Raw genomic sequence first — 17,515 nt, forward strand, 5'->3', positions numbered from 1 at the left:
GTAAAATGGGGTAAAAACATGGTTCTGCTTCATAGCCAGTGACTCCAACAGAGAAAAGGGAAGTTCATAGTGAGCAATAGGCATGAGTATTCAAAAAAGTTCATTGATACTGTATAATCCTCAAAGGGTATAAATTATGCAAGATGTACAATTTTTGTTTATAATTTTACTATTTCTTGTGGAGGTGAAAATAACAAAAAGACATCTTAGTACTGTTAAAAACTTTACCAGAATTTTTTATGGTGGCTGGAATTAATAAACTGTATTCATTTGTCATAAAACCTGATGCTCAAAAAATAATGTGTTCAGTGCAGAATATTTATTCACCTCATTCATTGTTGAACAATATCTTCCTTTGCCAGTTTCAGACCATGTTTGGAAAAAGTTTTATCAATATGTTTCTGGATTTGGAAATTGCTGAAAGATACAGATGCTGGAGAACCAAAACCTCTGTAATAATTAGAAAAATCTCCAGCAGTACAACTGAGTAAATTCTGAGTAACGTTAAAACTAGAATTTTCAACTTGTCCACAGATGGCACTAATGACATTGATAGTAAATTCTACCTTAATGTAGTGACATACTTTAATGACAATCAGGAAGAAGTGGTAAATTCATTACTTTCTAATCTTACTTTAATCAGAAAATCATTTAGCAAGAATATTGCAGGACTTCTTCAAGAAAAAAACTTGCCTCAAAGTCATTAAGGTGGGAAAACTATGTATTATTAGCTGTTGACAATACAAATGTGATAATAGGGAGTAAAAAGGAGTGCAGGTTATCTTCTGAAACTTAACCCAGAAATGTTGATTAAGGGAAACCCAGTTTCTCTCCTTCATTTGGCAAAAGACAAAAAGCAGTGAAGAAGAAATATCAGTCTGATGAACTTCTTATCACAATTTATTACTATTTGGACTAGAGTACAGACTAGAATCATAAGAACTACATGATATGGAGACTTCTGATGTATGTGTGTACATGCTTGTTGTCTATTGGAAAATGCTTGTAGAGGTTAATTGTGTAGAAGAAATATTTGAAGCAATACTTTGCAGCCAGACATGATGCAAATAAAAGAATGAAAACAAAAATTGATCTGAAGGAAAAGTTTTTTTCCTTAAGGATCAGAGGTATCAGCAGAAAAGGTTAGTGATTGTTTAGAAAAATTTAAAGAAAAACTTCCAGATTGAGGCTTTCTGTCAGTATGTTTTTTGGACAGGGATCTAGATCTTCTATGAATGGTTCTAAGAAAGTTGCAGACAAAATTGTAAAGACAAGTCAGAAGGTACAAGACACATCTGATACCAAATTACCAGGAAACACTTATTTGCAAGAGAAAAGACTTTACAAGTTATTTACATTAAGTAAATGTATATACATTATTTCTGAACAGTTGTATTCTTATCTTTGAGTATTATATTTTGAAATTACAATCTAACGATATGCCCATTGCTTGCAAAAGATTCTGTTTGCTTTATTTGAGGATCTGTGACTGCATATGCAATTTTGAATTGTTTAAATATTTTGGATTTGAATTTCAAAGACGACTTCAGTTAAAAAATGAGAACTTGGTAATTGGTTACGAAGTTGAGCATTTCCTTGCAAAGCTTAACAAAGGAAGCCATTTCTCTTTCTATGAAGGTGTAAGAAATTACTGTGAAACTGTATTGCAATATATTAAGGCCAAGCTCCCACTTCAAGACACAATTTTGAAACATACAAATGTAGCAAACATATCTGTCAAAAAAAAGTTTTTTTGGAAATGGTAGAGTACTTAGAAAATTCAAGTCATTCATTGCATGGAATTGAGCCAGTACATGGAATGTGTGTGTGCATAACTCTTTTGAAGTGCACTATGCACCATGTCAAACAGAATGAAAATGCAAATCTCTCACATTAAATAGTTTGGCATTTTTCTCTGTTTTAAAGCAGATGCCAAACTTGACAATTATGAGCAGGAATGTCTGTACTTTGAACATATTTAAAGGTAAAAGTCCAGTATCTGTAGCATCAACAAAGTTCCATTTCTTGTTTTATTAGAATTTTATGTTCTTTTAAATATGCATTACATTCGTAGCACTTTTTACTTTTCATCCCAAAACTCATCAAACCCTAGTACATAGAGATTGAATGAAGTTACCGAATGATGCCAACATGTTATTGCAGTGTTAAAGTCCATATGTCCAGTTTGTAAGCATATGCTAGTGAAGTTTAAATCTGTTCAATATATCACAGACCATACTTGCACAAACATTTCTGTTTATAACTGGTTTGTAACTGGTTCATTACAAAAGAAAGTCCATCTGCCTCTAAATACATTTATATGATACATCTCAGGACATAGCAAAGAGAATGTCTGATATCTTTGTAGCCTTTTGGAAGTACATGTATCACATCATCATGATAAGCAGACCAACTTGTATCTGAAATTTGTTTCAGCATTGGTATTCTTAGAGTTTTGAAACTTTCCATGAAAAGATTTCGATGATAAGTGGAAGAAGAAGTAAATAAAATTACAGTTTCTGTACAATATTTAAAAAAATGGAAATAGCTTCTGAACAATGGTCAACTGCACTTTGTTCCATAAGATTGCGCAGCATGGAATGATTTCAACTAGCTCATTTTTCTTCTGGGTTATTGCCTACATGCTTGCATATTTGCTGCTCATATTTGATGCATTATAAAAACACTGCCCTTTCAGTCATTTATGGAAATGCCATGTTCTTGTAGAAAGCTGAACAAAAGTTTTTGCCAAGCTCTACTGTGTGTCCATAAAATGGAATGAATTTTATAAAATGTTCAACAGGTCCATCAGATAATACATAGTGAAATATTAGTGTATGTTTATCAGTGTGTGATAATTCAGGAGTTGAGTCTATGCTAACAGAATAATACTTTGCATTGTTTATTTCATGGATGAGGATTTGATGGAGAATGTTTGGGCAGATGATAATAAATCTGTCACACTGTGGATATAATCTGTGATGACAATAAAACCCACTGTAGAGAAAAATATTTATGTAAAAACTTTTTTACATATATATTCTTTTGGATATGTTCTGTGAAAAATGTCATTAATAATTCTAAACCTCCAACATAATTAGCATTAGGGACAAAACCTACTATTTCATCACTTTTGTTGTAATAAATGCACAGTTTTGTGTGTTGTCTTGAATGACTTGCAATAAACACAAAATAATTTCCTTGCTGCTGATGAATAGCAAAGCCAGTTTCTTCTAACTGTTTTGCCACTTAGCTATTCATAACAAAATAGTGATTTTAGTATATGTCTTGAAAAATTATCCTGAAAATGCATTTTTGAAACACACAAAATAAAATAACTATTGACAGTTGGTAATGCTGTTTCATGTATAATATTCATGCCATGATTCAAAGATTAGTGAATGTACTAAATCATTAGAGAATTACATTTCTTTGTATTTGTCATCAGAAATTGTCATTTCAACATTTGATGGGCCAGTGCTACTCACTTCCAAAACTTTGTTATTCCCCAAGTTTTCACTTTCAATTCTAGGAACCTCTATACAAACATCATGCTCATTAATTTTCTTAGATGGGCAAAACTTTTATACTTCTGATGCTTGATATAGTACCTTTTGAGGTTTTGTGTCCTCTTCTATTTTGGCTTTTAATTACTCCCAACCACTAAGATACCTTTTCATTATACAAATAGTGAATCAAATATGGAGCTAATTCAAGGTTATCTTGACGAATTTATTAATGTAATAGATGATAGCTGTACTTATATTTTGATTTATACAATCAAAATTTACTGCTAAGTTCTTGTACCAGTGATTCAGTCCCCTAGTCTAGGTTTAACTTTAGGATAGAATGTAACAAAGATGTCCTGTTCCACCATTGCCTCCTTTTCTTTAATCCTAGATATTTCTGTGCCCATTCAGACTTTATACATACACAACTATCATCACATTAGTAGTATTTCAGGAAATGACAATAATTATTAATGACTTCAAGCCTGTTAAGTTTGTTTTTTTTACAAAAGACAAATTAGGTAATTAAATTTCACGTTTTTTGTAACATATTCAAAGATGTGATGAGGCTCTGACATACAAAAGAGATTTCATCATTTTCGTGTCATATGTGGTTCTAATCAACCAATAACATTGTATTTAAAGGATTGTACCAAACTGTATCTGTCTCAGTAACATTTTTTTTATATATATAAATTTAAACTTATCACAAATGACTTAGCCACGTGTGTTTTCAGGTGTTTTTTAACTTGGTGAAACTAGAGTTGCAACTCAGATAGTTCCTGCCTTGATCTAATTCTGGTTTTCTTGCTTGTTTGCAAAAACTAGAAAGACTTTTGAGGATCAATGTTAAACTCTCCCTTAGAATCAGTGCTGATAAGAAAAATGAAAATGGCTCTGTGCCATATTCATTTTCTTTCATTCCAAGAATTAACATATGATTTTTTAAGGAAAGTCAAAAGTGCTCCATTATAGGACTTTTAGTCAGCAGTACTTTATAATTAGTAGGTATCAAATAAAACATAATTAGTAGGAACACCATTTCTGTATACATTTTTTACTATTTTTCCCTTGTCCTGATATCAGTTACTATTTATCACAATTTAATATTGACAGGTGTGGTGATGTTTATTGGCTGTTGTTTCTTCAGGTCTGAAAGATGAAGAGAAATAGATTTTTTACTTTGTTAATAAGGTATTTATTGAACTGTACAGATTACCTAAGAAAAGAATTATATAACAGTTTAGAAGGGTAAAGAAAAGATTGTTTTATGGGTTGAAAGAGTTCAAGTTGATCTTACTAGTAAGTAGTTGTTTTTGTGAATGCAAAAGTATATGTTCCCTGTCAAACCATAATTTTCTGACAGGTATGATGAACTGTAGGATTTTGTAGACCACAATTGATGGGTTTAAAGTGTAAAATGTAGAGATGACTATTGCACTTGAATTAAGTCTTCCTAGCTGTTAAGCTATTTCATCGCTAGCTTCAACATAATCTCCATTTACCAATTTACCTTGACATGATGCTTGTTTGTCTTAATTTATCTGCAATAATATTTATTTTTCATTCTTAGCACTAATACAACATACTTTTATTTCAGTATATTGGTTTTATTGCAGTTATTATTCTGTTATATTTTAATGTAAAGGTGTTCACCAGATATATAGAAATCTAAGCCCAGTAGTAGTAGTACATTTCTAAACCTTGTGTAATATAAACATATAAAACTGAATGCTTGTAATGAGTTATACATTATAATAATGTTTTTTTGTTTTTTTGAATAGCTACAGTACAATAAATTCCAATTATTCTTTAACTGTTTTGTGCATGGTATTTATCTTTTATTACATTAATTGAATTTATTAGTTAGTTGAATGTACAGTACTTATTATTTTTTAAAAATAGTTAGATGTGTGTATTAAACATTAAATCCAATGCTATTCAATAAAACTAAAAATGCAGTAAAATATAACTTTACACGACATAAAATTAATACCAGTACATGCAAAACTAATTTTTTTAAAAACATCCTTCAGCTAAGGAATGCTCATTAATCAGTACCATCAGTGTAAATTATGTTAAACATATTGCTAACAACACAACTTATTTTAAAACACCATTCTTTGTTTCTGTTAATCTTATATTTGTGTGTTAAGCTAAATAATATTTCATCTTTTACTGACAGCTACATTTTTCTCTTCACATGTGCTTCAATAATCGTAGTTAGTGTTCATAGTTACTTGCTTTGCACATGGAATAAGTAAAATTAGCAATCTTGAGCAAAATACTCTTGATTTAAGACAAATGTGTAACTTTCAGCTTTTGTAAGGACAAAGTTCTTTTCTAACTGATATATATATATATATATATATAGAACTTGATTGTTAAAATAGTGGTGCTTTGACACAATGATTCTTGTTTTTTGTCTGCAGGAAAAAGCTACAAAAGATGTTTTGACAAGAAAACAGCAAAAAAATAAACAAAAGCTCCAGTCTAATGCTGATGATAATGGCCCAACAGAGCTACTTAAGAAACCCAAAGATTACATTGTTAAATTCAGCTTTCCAAATCCTCCACCTTTAAGTCCCCCTATTCTTGGTCTTCATTGTAAGTTTGCATACTTTTTGCATTATTATTATTATTCATTGAACATTTATACTGGGAATTATGTGTATTCCAAAACATACATGCCTCTGTGAACAATATAGCTATTTCTCATTCTCCAGGGTTTCCATTCTGTCCATCTAAGCTTTGAACATGCTTCCTCAATTGTTTATACCCCACTCAAATACCTTGGACCAACTTCAGTGTGCTCTCTATCTAGGTACTGTGTATGAACACCCCATTCAGATAATCACTTTTTTTTTCTGACAAAGCATTTGGCATGGGATTCTATCAACAGGAGTGTTGTGATTTTTCGCAATTTACATTGTGAGTTTAAACATCGTGACACTTCTATGATTTTATCTTTGTTTATAGTTATAAATTATTTTACAAAAACAACATAAAAAGTATAAATTGGCATGAATTCTTGAGTTAATATTTCTACTATGGAAGCCAACCAGATGTTTTATTTCCACCTATGCTATCTGGTGTTTGGTGTTTGTAAATAGCCTGGGAAGTGGTTACTCTCATATGAAGCTGTCCATGATATCTTTTGTAAGATGAAGACATATATTTGGACTGAGAGTGTCTTTTCAGAAGGTTCTCATGTGGCTTTTGTAAATGACCCAGGACTGGCTGAGGAGAATTTAGACTCATTTTTTCTGGTTCCTCCTTTAACTATGATTATCTCAACAGAGAATCATTTTGATCAGCCATTTCAAGCATCTTTATTAGGTTACTTAGGTTTGTGAGGTTTTGGGGTCTCTTGAATTGCATTTGACTCTACTCGTTGTTAATAGAAAGAATGGCAAGTGGCTACTTGGTTTTTCCTCCTCCTCCTGATATTACTGCTCATGCTGGGAGATTTGCCAATAAGTTATGCAGTGAGATAGCTGTTTCTCATCCCCCACATTTATCAGAACAGAATGCTTTGGCTTATTTCTGCCAGGAAGAGGTATGTTTATATTTTCAGTGAATGGATCCCCTTTTGGACATGTGGGAATCTAGATTAAAACCTGTGATTATTTTAAACAGATCACAGTTTTCTGAAATAAATCTTACTCTTACTGCTCTCATGAGGTATTTATCTTTAATTCAACATTCACATGAAGCCTTTCAATTTTCCCCTGCAGCAATTTAGGATGTATTGGGGATTTTGCTGACACCTACCTCAGTCAGATTATCTTCTTCTTCAGTTCTTTCTTTGGTTTCTTGGCTGGTTTGTTCTGGAATTTATTGGGTAGTGATGCTTTGTGTGATAATGTTTGTTTACTGCTTTTGGTCCTCATGGAGTTAAGGGAAGCTCCTTTTCTCCATCCCAAGTTATTTGTCAGAGTTCCAGAGATATATAAATCACAAATTTATACTTCCCATTTACATTCATTTTTACTGTTCTTGGATCTAATATAGGAATATTGTCCTGCAATGTTTCCCAACTCCCTTTTCTTTATTTCATATAATAGGGCTTATTCATATTCTCAGGGTACCCAAGAAAACAGAAATTGGTGTCCAGTCATTGATTTATTTTGACTCAACCAATTTTAAGAGATTCCTAATTTCACAATGAAATCTTTTCTCATCCTATAATGGCACTTTACACTAGGGTTCTGGGTGATTAAGTTTGATGTTACCAATGCTTATCTTCATACAGTCATGTGCAAAAGTTAAGACACCCTCTGAAAGCTAGTGTATTTTTGTAACATTTTTGGATATACAGATATTTAGTCTCAATTTAACAATAATGAGAGATTATAGGAATATAACTAAACAATTAAACCTGAAAAAAAGACTTTTCAAGATCTTCTTTAAATGTAATTCTACAAAAATCCACATTCTAACTGAGGAAAAAGTTAGGACACCCCCACATTTATTCCCACTTAAAATGGCACAACTCACACACAGGTGCACATGATTAGAAGATCGTTACTCAGCATTGTGAATGAGGCTTGCCTTATTTAAACCTCAGACATTTAGTTTGGTGTGCTCCTGACCCTTGAAGTGAGAGTGAGCACCATGGTGAGAGCAAAAGAGCTGTCTGAGGCCTTCAGAAAGAAAATTGTAGCAGCTTATGAGTCTGGTAAGGGATTTAAAAAGATCCCAAAGATTTTGAAATCAGCCATTCCACTGTCCAAAAAATAGTCAACAAGTGGAGGGCTTTCAAAACAACTGCCAACATGCCCAGGTCATCATGCAATGGTTTAAGATCTGTCTTTCTTGAAGGGAAAAACTGTCACAGTGTTTTTTGACAATTCCACAATGGTATCTCAGATTTCTTGTTAAAGAGGTACTTATTCTTGAGGCCTTTGTTTTCATACCAGGGATCATTTCAGCCTTTTAGCATGTCATGTTCTAGGAGTGATCAATTTAACTATACATCACTTGTCTTGACTTTACCAGATTCTCCCAGTGGAATGGATGCTACATCATGAGATTTTTCAGTGGATTTACTCTCAGTTTGGGTGTCCAACAATTAATGTCTTTGTCACTCATTGAAATTCTAAACTGCAGTTGTTTTAGCCTTTTATACCTCTTCCTCAAGTGTTGACAGTAGATGCATTCACTCAGGACTGGACCAGTTCACATGTGTATATGGTTCATCTGATTTGATCATTGCCCTGGCTCCTAATTGTGGTTTGTTCCACTCCTAGTCAGGTTCCCTTGGTTGCACTATACTGGCCATCATCATTGTGGTTTCTGGTTCTTTGGTATCTGCAGAAGTGTCCTTCTCAATCGAGCATTATCTAGCCAGATGTTCAGAAACGTCGTCTTTATGTTTGGAAGTTATGTGATCCTTTGTGAATCATAAGGATTTAACTCATAAGGTTTCTCAATATTTAACTAAATCTTTCTGTAGGAAAACAACTGCTGTTTATTAACAGAAATGAAGTACTTATCATCATTTGTGTATTAAAAGAAATTTAACTCCTTTTTATCCTAAAGTTTTACCATATCCCATTTTAGAACTTGGGTCCTTGAGAAAGGTCTTGCTTCATCAATGGTGGCTTTATATGAGGCATTCTTATCCATTATTTCTTGGTATTCCAAATATTGTAAGGTTTTTGAATCCCCAGTACTATCAGGTATACTCAAATTCTTTTGTATTCTTCTTCCAAAATTACCTTTTCAGTAACTGAATTGGGGTTTTATAGTTGTGTTATGTGAATTGTCTCATACTCCCTCTGAGCCCTCACATTTGTGTTTTCTGTTTCACCTTTCTCTGAAATTATATTTTTTGTTGTTGTTGGCTTGTGGACATCATCGATCAGAGTTTGTTGCAATACATGTGCATCAAACTCTTTATCATGCCACATTTGTTTTGCTTTACCCTAATAAGTCTTTCTTTCTAAAGATTTTGGCAGCCAAGGAGGAAAACAGATCCTTCTCACCAATATATTTGTCAGCCATTTCTCATTTTTATGACTACTCTGATCTTGGTCGTTCCTTATGTCCTCGGAGCTCTTAAGTGATACATGGCTCATGTTATTTCATTTTGAGTTAAGAGGAACTGATTGTTCATTCATTTGGATCTTTCTCTTTCCCATTACTTATCTTTCATTACCTTCTTGGAGAAGAGGGCAAAGTTGTAGTCCCCCTACTCAGGTTCCTGGATGTTTTTCAAGATATCAATAGGAGTGACACCAAGCTATCTAGTTAGAGTTTGCATGCCCCTTTGATCAATGTTGATTTCACATATTATTCATGAAAGGAGGTCCACTATCTCCTTGTAGTTCTAAATGTGAAATGGTCTAATACCAGGTCCTTGCCTAAGCAAAGGTTCCACATCCTTTCTCTTATTCCAGGAGCATGTGGAATACTCCTTGTCCACTTGGTTGCAGAGTGAGGATGAATGTTCATAATTTCAGACCTGATGAGTTCCATTGTTTTGATTGAGTAAGGCATATAAAATCCCATCATTCCAAACCTTTTGGACTATTTCAAGTGGAGGAGAAAGCATACCCACTTTGGTGGTGCTTACTTACTCACCATGATTCCAGTAGTGTGAAAATCATCACTGTAGCTACAGACTGTGAATTCAATCAAACGTATATATATATATAGAACATTGCAGTTTAAAATCTATAGCCACCAACTTGGGATAGTACCACAACTCCATAATTTTTTCAATACCAAATTGTAGAATCTCTGCTATATGGTTGGAGCTGGCTTATACTGACCTGATATGGGAACTAGTTTTCAGATGAAGAGCATACCTGTTCTAAATGAAGCATGATTCTCCCACTCTTGTACTATCTTTATCTTGGTACACTCCTCTTCTATACAGATGCTTTCTCCATGGATCATGGATTGCACCAACCCCTCCACTTTCTCATTGTGGGATTTTAGCTATATTGTCGGCAGATGGTAAATATGATTTGGAAGTTAACATTTTCCCAAACTGAAAATGTATTCCTAATAATACTTATCTCTGCTAACACTCTCCCACTCTACCTGTCTTATATACGTACAGTACCTAGATAAAAGGCATTTAGTAGAGCTTAGTAGAGAGTTTTGCAAATTAGAATTTACCAAGGGCATTTGAGTGTGGTATAAGAGTGGAGTAAGCATGTTCAATGCCTGGATAAGGAAAGAGTGGAAACCCTGGAGATTGAGAAATAACAGTGGAAGTAAGTATTATGGGAAATACATTTTCAGTTTAGGGAAATATTAACTTTTGTTCTGTTCTTATATGTTTATTTTAATGAATGGGCTTTGATAGTGTGTCATTTAAGTTTGTGGAATCTGTAGACCCATTACTGCCTGTTACATGCTACTATCATTAACTGACTTTATCATTGCATTTATACAAATGTCTATGTTTATAATTTCTTTATAAACTTAATTAGGTTCATTTGTTTTAATAATAAACAAGGAAATGTAGTTAGCAGTGTAGATGATACAGGCAAAAATAAAGTAGTAGATTACAAATTGCCAGAAGCTTTAGCTTTTAAAGTTTCAACACTGTTCATAATATAGTAGGTTAAAAAAATCCTAATGTACAGAATTTTTACATTAACAATATACAAGTCATAAATGAAAGAAGGAAAATTCAATTAATGTTATTAAAACTAATGGAAGTTAAGAAAAAAGATTACAAAATGCAGATTACAAATACATTTGAAAAATTGTGAAATGAAATATAAAGTTCAAAAAGAAGAAATATTGATTTAAACCAATAGATTGTAGAGACTAAAAGTTCATAGATTAATTTTCTGAAAGTCTATAAATCACATTTTACTAACAAGTGTATAATCGAAGACTATTTGTACGTATTTAAACATTCTTCTGCATGTGAAGCTGTTCATGACTGGCAAGTACAGTGGCAGTGGTACTTAGATAGATACAATGTGGAAATAAATGTTAGCCTTTTCACAACCAATATATATTCCCCAATTTATTCTTTGATCACTATGTGAATATTGAAAAAATTAGTAGATGTTAAAAGGGGAATATCTTTATGCTTTCTTGTGTGACGTTATTTCTATATAATCTTTTATACTAAATATTTGGTGATGATTAGTTTTTATTTGATTAGTTTTATAATAACATATTATAATTTTTGTTTTGTTCTTATTTATGTTTTTATAGCTGTAGATTTTAGATATGATGGCCAACCATACCTTTTCAAAAATTTGGACTTCGGTATTGACATGTCTTCAAGAGGTATGTTTAATGCATAAATATCTCTGAATACCTAATATTTAACATTATTTGTAAAATGTTTAGTTTTTGATTTAAGAAAATACAAACTTATTTATAAGCATCTATAAATCCAATTAATTATATAACTGTATTGAGTAGTTAATTTATAACACATGGAGCTTTTAAGGTGTTAATTAGACATTCATGGGTAATTTTTATATTGACTGTGTAATTTGTTTTGTATACTAGACTTAATAGTTCTTCAATTTGTCTTGTAGGAGAGTGCAGTACTTTAAATATTTTTGTGTTTGAACTTCTTTGCATCATATAAAAATTGTTTTTATTATATTCTAAAACAGAAGATTAGTCTGATAACCCATTTATACATCATGGATTAAAATGACTAATGATTAATTTTGTGTACAAAGGAATAAAAATTGTTCTCCAAATTAATTATTTGTTGGCATTACAATAGAAAAACATCCAAATTATATGTTTTTCTATGAATGTCATAAAATTATAACATTTTTATATCAAGCTTTCAGTACAAACACACGCACACACACAAAATAAAACTTGATGTAAGGTATAATGTCATAGCAAATAATCATATAAAAATTTCATAGAATTTACCAAATGTTGAGACATGATATATAGGCATAATCGTATTAGTATCTTTCAAGTAATAAACAACAGAAAATATAGAATGTACTTTAGTTTATTTCTTATTAATATGGTATTTTAAAGTAAAGATGCTAAGAAATATTTTTGAATATGTACTAAAATAGCAAATGAACATGAAGTTACCATTGGTTGTTTGCTGCTGTTGTTGAGGTTTTTATATATTTATTTTTTTGCAAATGGTAAAAATTTGAAGAAATTAATCACTCCTGTTACAAAGTATAATTGAAATGTAGTTTAAACTAACATTTATTCTTCACTATCAAATATTCTAAACATTTATTTACTTATGCTTTAAAGTTATAAATTTATCTCTTTTTAGAGTATAACTGTTACAAATAAACAATAGTAGATGAAAAACATTTTCAGACTAAAAGGTCTTTCACACTTCTTTCTATTGCATAAATTTTGGCTTTTCAAGCTTTTCATACATGTGTGAGACAGGTTAAAATGTTAGTGATAGATTTCATGAATACTGAAGCTGAACATACCTTATTAGTATTCTAGAAACTTTTTTCCTATTAGGACTAAATGAAACAGTTCTTTTGAGTGTCTTTTTGGGATGGTACTTTTATCTACTAATATACTGTAAATCTTTCTTACTCATATATATGGTCTCTCTCTGTTTGTTTGTTCGTTGTTGTTTTTAACCGGTAGTTTTGTACCTGTAAAAGTAAATTTTGATGTATTTTGACCTTTTCTTTTTCATTCACTCATTCATTTTTTTTCAATTAACTTATTATTATCATTTGTCTGGATGGTATTGTTTGTTTCACCTGTATAACATTGTTTTGGTGTAAATTGATTTTGATGTGTAATGTGTTACATTTCTCTGTTTTCTTATTGTTACTCAAACTTATTTCTTATTTAGTTTCTATAATGACATTTAGGCCTGATTAAAGGTCATGATCCAAAATACTGTCATTTCAAAATCCCTTCCATGTGGGATCCTGAACTGGTGAAAGGACCTCCCAGGTAAGGTTCTGTTCTTTCAGTTTACTTCCTATGGGATCTAAACATCAACCCACGTGTTTGCTGTGTGTAGCAACATGTGAAGAGGAGGAGAGGATCATGGTGGTTGAGAGGTCCAACCCTAACACACCACTTTGGCCTTGAATTCCTGTACATGGACAGCCTCAGGGTGGCCCCTCTTGGGTCAGTCGGCTAGGGTCAACCAAATACCAGTGCTGGATGTTCTCGACAAGTGTTGTGGGCATTGTATCTGATGTTGGTGTTTGGGTATAGTGCTCATGAAACTCTGGTGTTGCTGCAGTGTTCTTGTTTGACATTGTAGTGCATCCTCTCGTAGGGCTCCATGGTGAGTGGGGTCAGTGGGCACTGAATATTCATTTTTTATTATAGATCCTCCAAATAAAAACTTAAATAAAATAATGAAAAAACAGTCCATAGGCAAACGACCACATCTTGAAGATTCTGAGCAGCAGTTTTCAACATCTGTAATACCTGTTGTGCCTCATTTTCTTATCCTCTATTCTCTTTCAGACCAACCATTAGGACAAATCTCTCCCTTTTTCATTCAGAAGGGATGAGAGGAACTTGCTAGCTCTCCAAAGTCAGTAAAGAAGCTTTGATCTGGTGACATATTGGTGGAAACATCCATATCTTAACACAGTGAACTCCTCTTGCATTCAAATGTAATTGGGGATATATCTATCGAGGTTACACTTCCTTCTCCTTTGAATTTGCCATGAGGAGTTATTGTTGAGAGGGATTTGAAGAACATCCCTGGGTCAGAGATTCTCGCTGGTTTCTCCACTCAAGGAGTTTCTGCAGTGAGGCTTATCTCCACTCACAAAGATGGAATTATGGTGCTGACCAATGTCCTCATTCTCACATTTACGTCACCACATCTGCCTGCCACCATCAAGGCAGATTATCTTAATTGCAGAGTACATCCATACATTGCAAACCCTCTCTGATGTTTCCAGTGTCAGCGGTTCAGTCACTAAAAGACATCATGTCGTGGTTCCTTGATGTGTGCTTGTTGCAGTGGTAAGGACCATGTTGCCTGTGAATGTGAAATGGACCCTCATTGCATTAGTTGCAATGGCTCTCACCTGACCTACTTTCATTCTTGCCCTAAATGGTTGGAAGAAAAAGAGGTGCAGCATTTCAAAACGATTCATAACATTACTTACCTTGAGGCTCGAAATTGCTGTCCACCACTTCATCTCGGATGTATGCTGCTGCACTTCATTCCACTATGACAGTGGGAGTGCAGACGAATCTCTCTGTGCCTCCAAAAGAATTGTTCTCAAAGTCTATTCACCTCCATGGTTAAAAATGTTGATGAATCAACTTCAACACCCATTTCTGTCCTTAAAATACATTCCAACAAATCCCAAGATCCACTTCCTTTGGTTTCAGGTACAGGCATTTCCTCAGACACATCCTCTTCTCTCACCCCAAGATGCAAAATGAGCATTCTTTCACATCTTCATTCACTAGAATCCTTTTCTAACAGTAAAGATTTGCCCAGTCGACTTAAGGCAAGATTTATGAAGGTCAGTAGACTTCCTTGAATAAGGACAGAAAAGAAAGAAAATGTGGTCATAAACAGGAAGGGTTCTCCACCAAATTTGCCTACACATAAATAAAAATGGCCACTTTGATACAATGGAACTTTTTAGGTTTACGTTCTAATCTGGGTAACATGAAAACACTGATTGCTTCTTACCATCCTATACGTCTTTCCTTACAAGAAACATTTTTGAAACCTGCTGATACAGTCACCTTTGTCAGTCACAAATGTTTGAATGTATTCAAATAGATATTTTTTTGATAATTATAATTCACTTATTTTCTTTCAATCTCTTACATACAAAGAAAATGACTATTAAAAATAATGAAATAATAATGGATTTTATGAGACATTATGAACAAAGTTCCATTTTATATTTCTGTTAGGTTTAATTTATTTATTTTCATAAGTTGTATTTATTTTTGCATACTGTTAAAGCTAGGTAATTGTAATAATAGCATAAAAGACTGAATGGTAAAAGTGTTGACTGAAAGAAACACAATTTGTACTTTTAACCTAGGCATAAATTGATATAGGCATTATTTTTCCAACTATGTTTTTTATCTAGGTCAGTTTATCTCTGATAATTATAATTTATTTTCAATAATTAAGGACTTCTGATACTTTTATACATTCATTGTTTTGAATAATAATAAATATATTAATATGTGTAAAAAGCTTTTCTGTCATTGGAGAAGTTCGAGTTTATTGTACACACTAGCACTAAATAACCTTACCTGTGTATTTTTCCTGTACTTTTAAAACATACCTAATAAAACCAAACATATTAGCTAAACAAAATTTTGTGAAACTTGCTCTTAATTTCTGTAAACATGCCTTTAGGGGCATTTGTTCTCCACCATGTGTACTTCTGCTAGCAAGATACCTCTTCAGAAATCATAGGATACTGCTTACCCTAGCGTTATTTACTTTACAATGATATAAATAGACAAGAATCTTCTACAACCATTTTTTAGTAGTTCTGTCTGAGTGCAATACTAAGATTTATCAGTTACTATTCATTCTACTGCTATAGCATCATAAATGTTTTACAATTCAGGATTTTTGAAAATAGTCATTTAGAGGATAGTCCAATAAAAACCAAAACCTCAGATACAACTCTTTCTAAGAAATGTAAAGGAATAGGTAAATATAAGGATGAGTAGAAAAATTATAAACAAATGTTTATTGGCTTTGTTTACAAGTAATATCAATTAGAACTGCACAGAGATCAGTATTCAAACATCTTTTGAATATTTTTGAGTGAAAGAAAGTAAAAATAGAATTAAATTGTGTAATTTCTATTATTTCCATGTTCAAAATTTAATCTATCTTCTATATTTAAATATACTCTTCAAAACAAGAAACGCAAAAGGGATATTTTTGTTATTTTCAAGAGAAATATATGTAATAACGTTACAAGCTCAGAGTATGTGATGATACACGTGTTAAGGCACTGATTGTCAGACCAAAATGACAATAAAAGTTGTGCACTTTGAAAACGGAAGAAAACATCGGATGTTTTGCCAAAACGCATGTGTGTCCAATAAATTTGTTTGAGAGATCTGCATATTCTGCAAGTCCAACATGTGCAAAATCCCTATAAAAGTGACAGGTTCTCAGTTTCCATAGCTCAGTGTTAAGCCACCGACACGCAATACAGTTACGCCAAGACTGACTGAAGCACAACGCAACAACGCCATTGGTCGCTTGGAAGCAGGTGAATCTCGATCAGATGTTGCCAGAGCTGTGAATGTCCACCCAAGCACCATCACAAGGCTATGGAATCGTCACCAACAACATGGATCAACTCGTTACCGTCCACGATCTGGCAGATCTCGTGTGACCACGCCCGCACAAGATCGCAACATCCGGTTACGTCACCTTCAGGATAGGATCACCACTGCGATGTCTACTGCCTCAACCATACCAGGGGTGCATAGGATTTCCAATCAGACCGTACACAACCGTCTACGAGATGCAGGAATCCGACCTCGACGGCCAGTCATAGGCATCATCCTCACCCAGCAACATCGTCAAGCACGGCTGCAGTGGACTTGGGCACATCAGGTATGTCCTCATCGACGATGGAGGCATGTTTGGTTCAGCGATGAATCATGTTTTATGCTTAGTAGGCAGAATGGAAGGATCCGTGTTTACCGTTGCCAAGGTGAACGTTTTGCAGCAAACTTTGTGCAGGATGTTAACAGATTTGGTGGTGGCAGCGTCATATGTGGGCTGCCATCGCCTACAATGCCAGAACAGACCTTTTGCACATTCGAGGGAATCTTACAGCTCAACTATACATCGACGAGATTCTTAGGCCCCATGTGCAACCCATCATGGTGAACGTCAACGACGTTTTTCTACATGACAATGCCCGTCCTCACACAGCCCGACTCACCACTGTCTTCTTGAGACACCACAACATCAACGTTCTTCCCTGGCCCTCCAGATCACCAGATTTAAACCCCATCGAACATCTTTGGGACGAGTTGGACCGGACATCTGCGATGGCGACAACCTCAACCGCAGACTC

At 33.5% G+C, this 17,515-nt stretch overlaps 1 protein-coding gene across 1 annotated transcript in view; it reads left to right on the forward strand.

The window, feature by feature from the left end:
• LOC143244694 (ATP-binding cassette sub-family F member 1) overlaps positions 1-17,515 on the forward strand; it is a 98,817-nt gene that overhangs the window by 61,858 nt on the left and 19,444 nt on the right. Inside the window, exons 11-12 of the mRNA XM_076489809.1 lie at positions 5,942-6,116; positions 11,700-11,774. Of these exons, the coding sequence (XP_076345924.1) occupies positions 5,942-6,116; positions 11,700-11,774 (250 nt within the window). The remainder of the gene's footprint in view (positions 1-5,941; positions 6,117-11,699; positions 11,775-17,515) is intronic.

Source organism: Tachypleus tridentatus, chromosome 2 (assembly GCF_004210375.1).
Source record: "Tachypleus tridentatus isolate NWPU-2018 chromosome 2, ASM421037v1, whole genome shotgun sequence".
NCBI classification, from domain to species: Eukaryota; Metazoa; Arthropoda; class Merostomata; order Xiphosura; family Limulidae; genus Tachypleus; species Tachypleus tridentatus.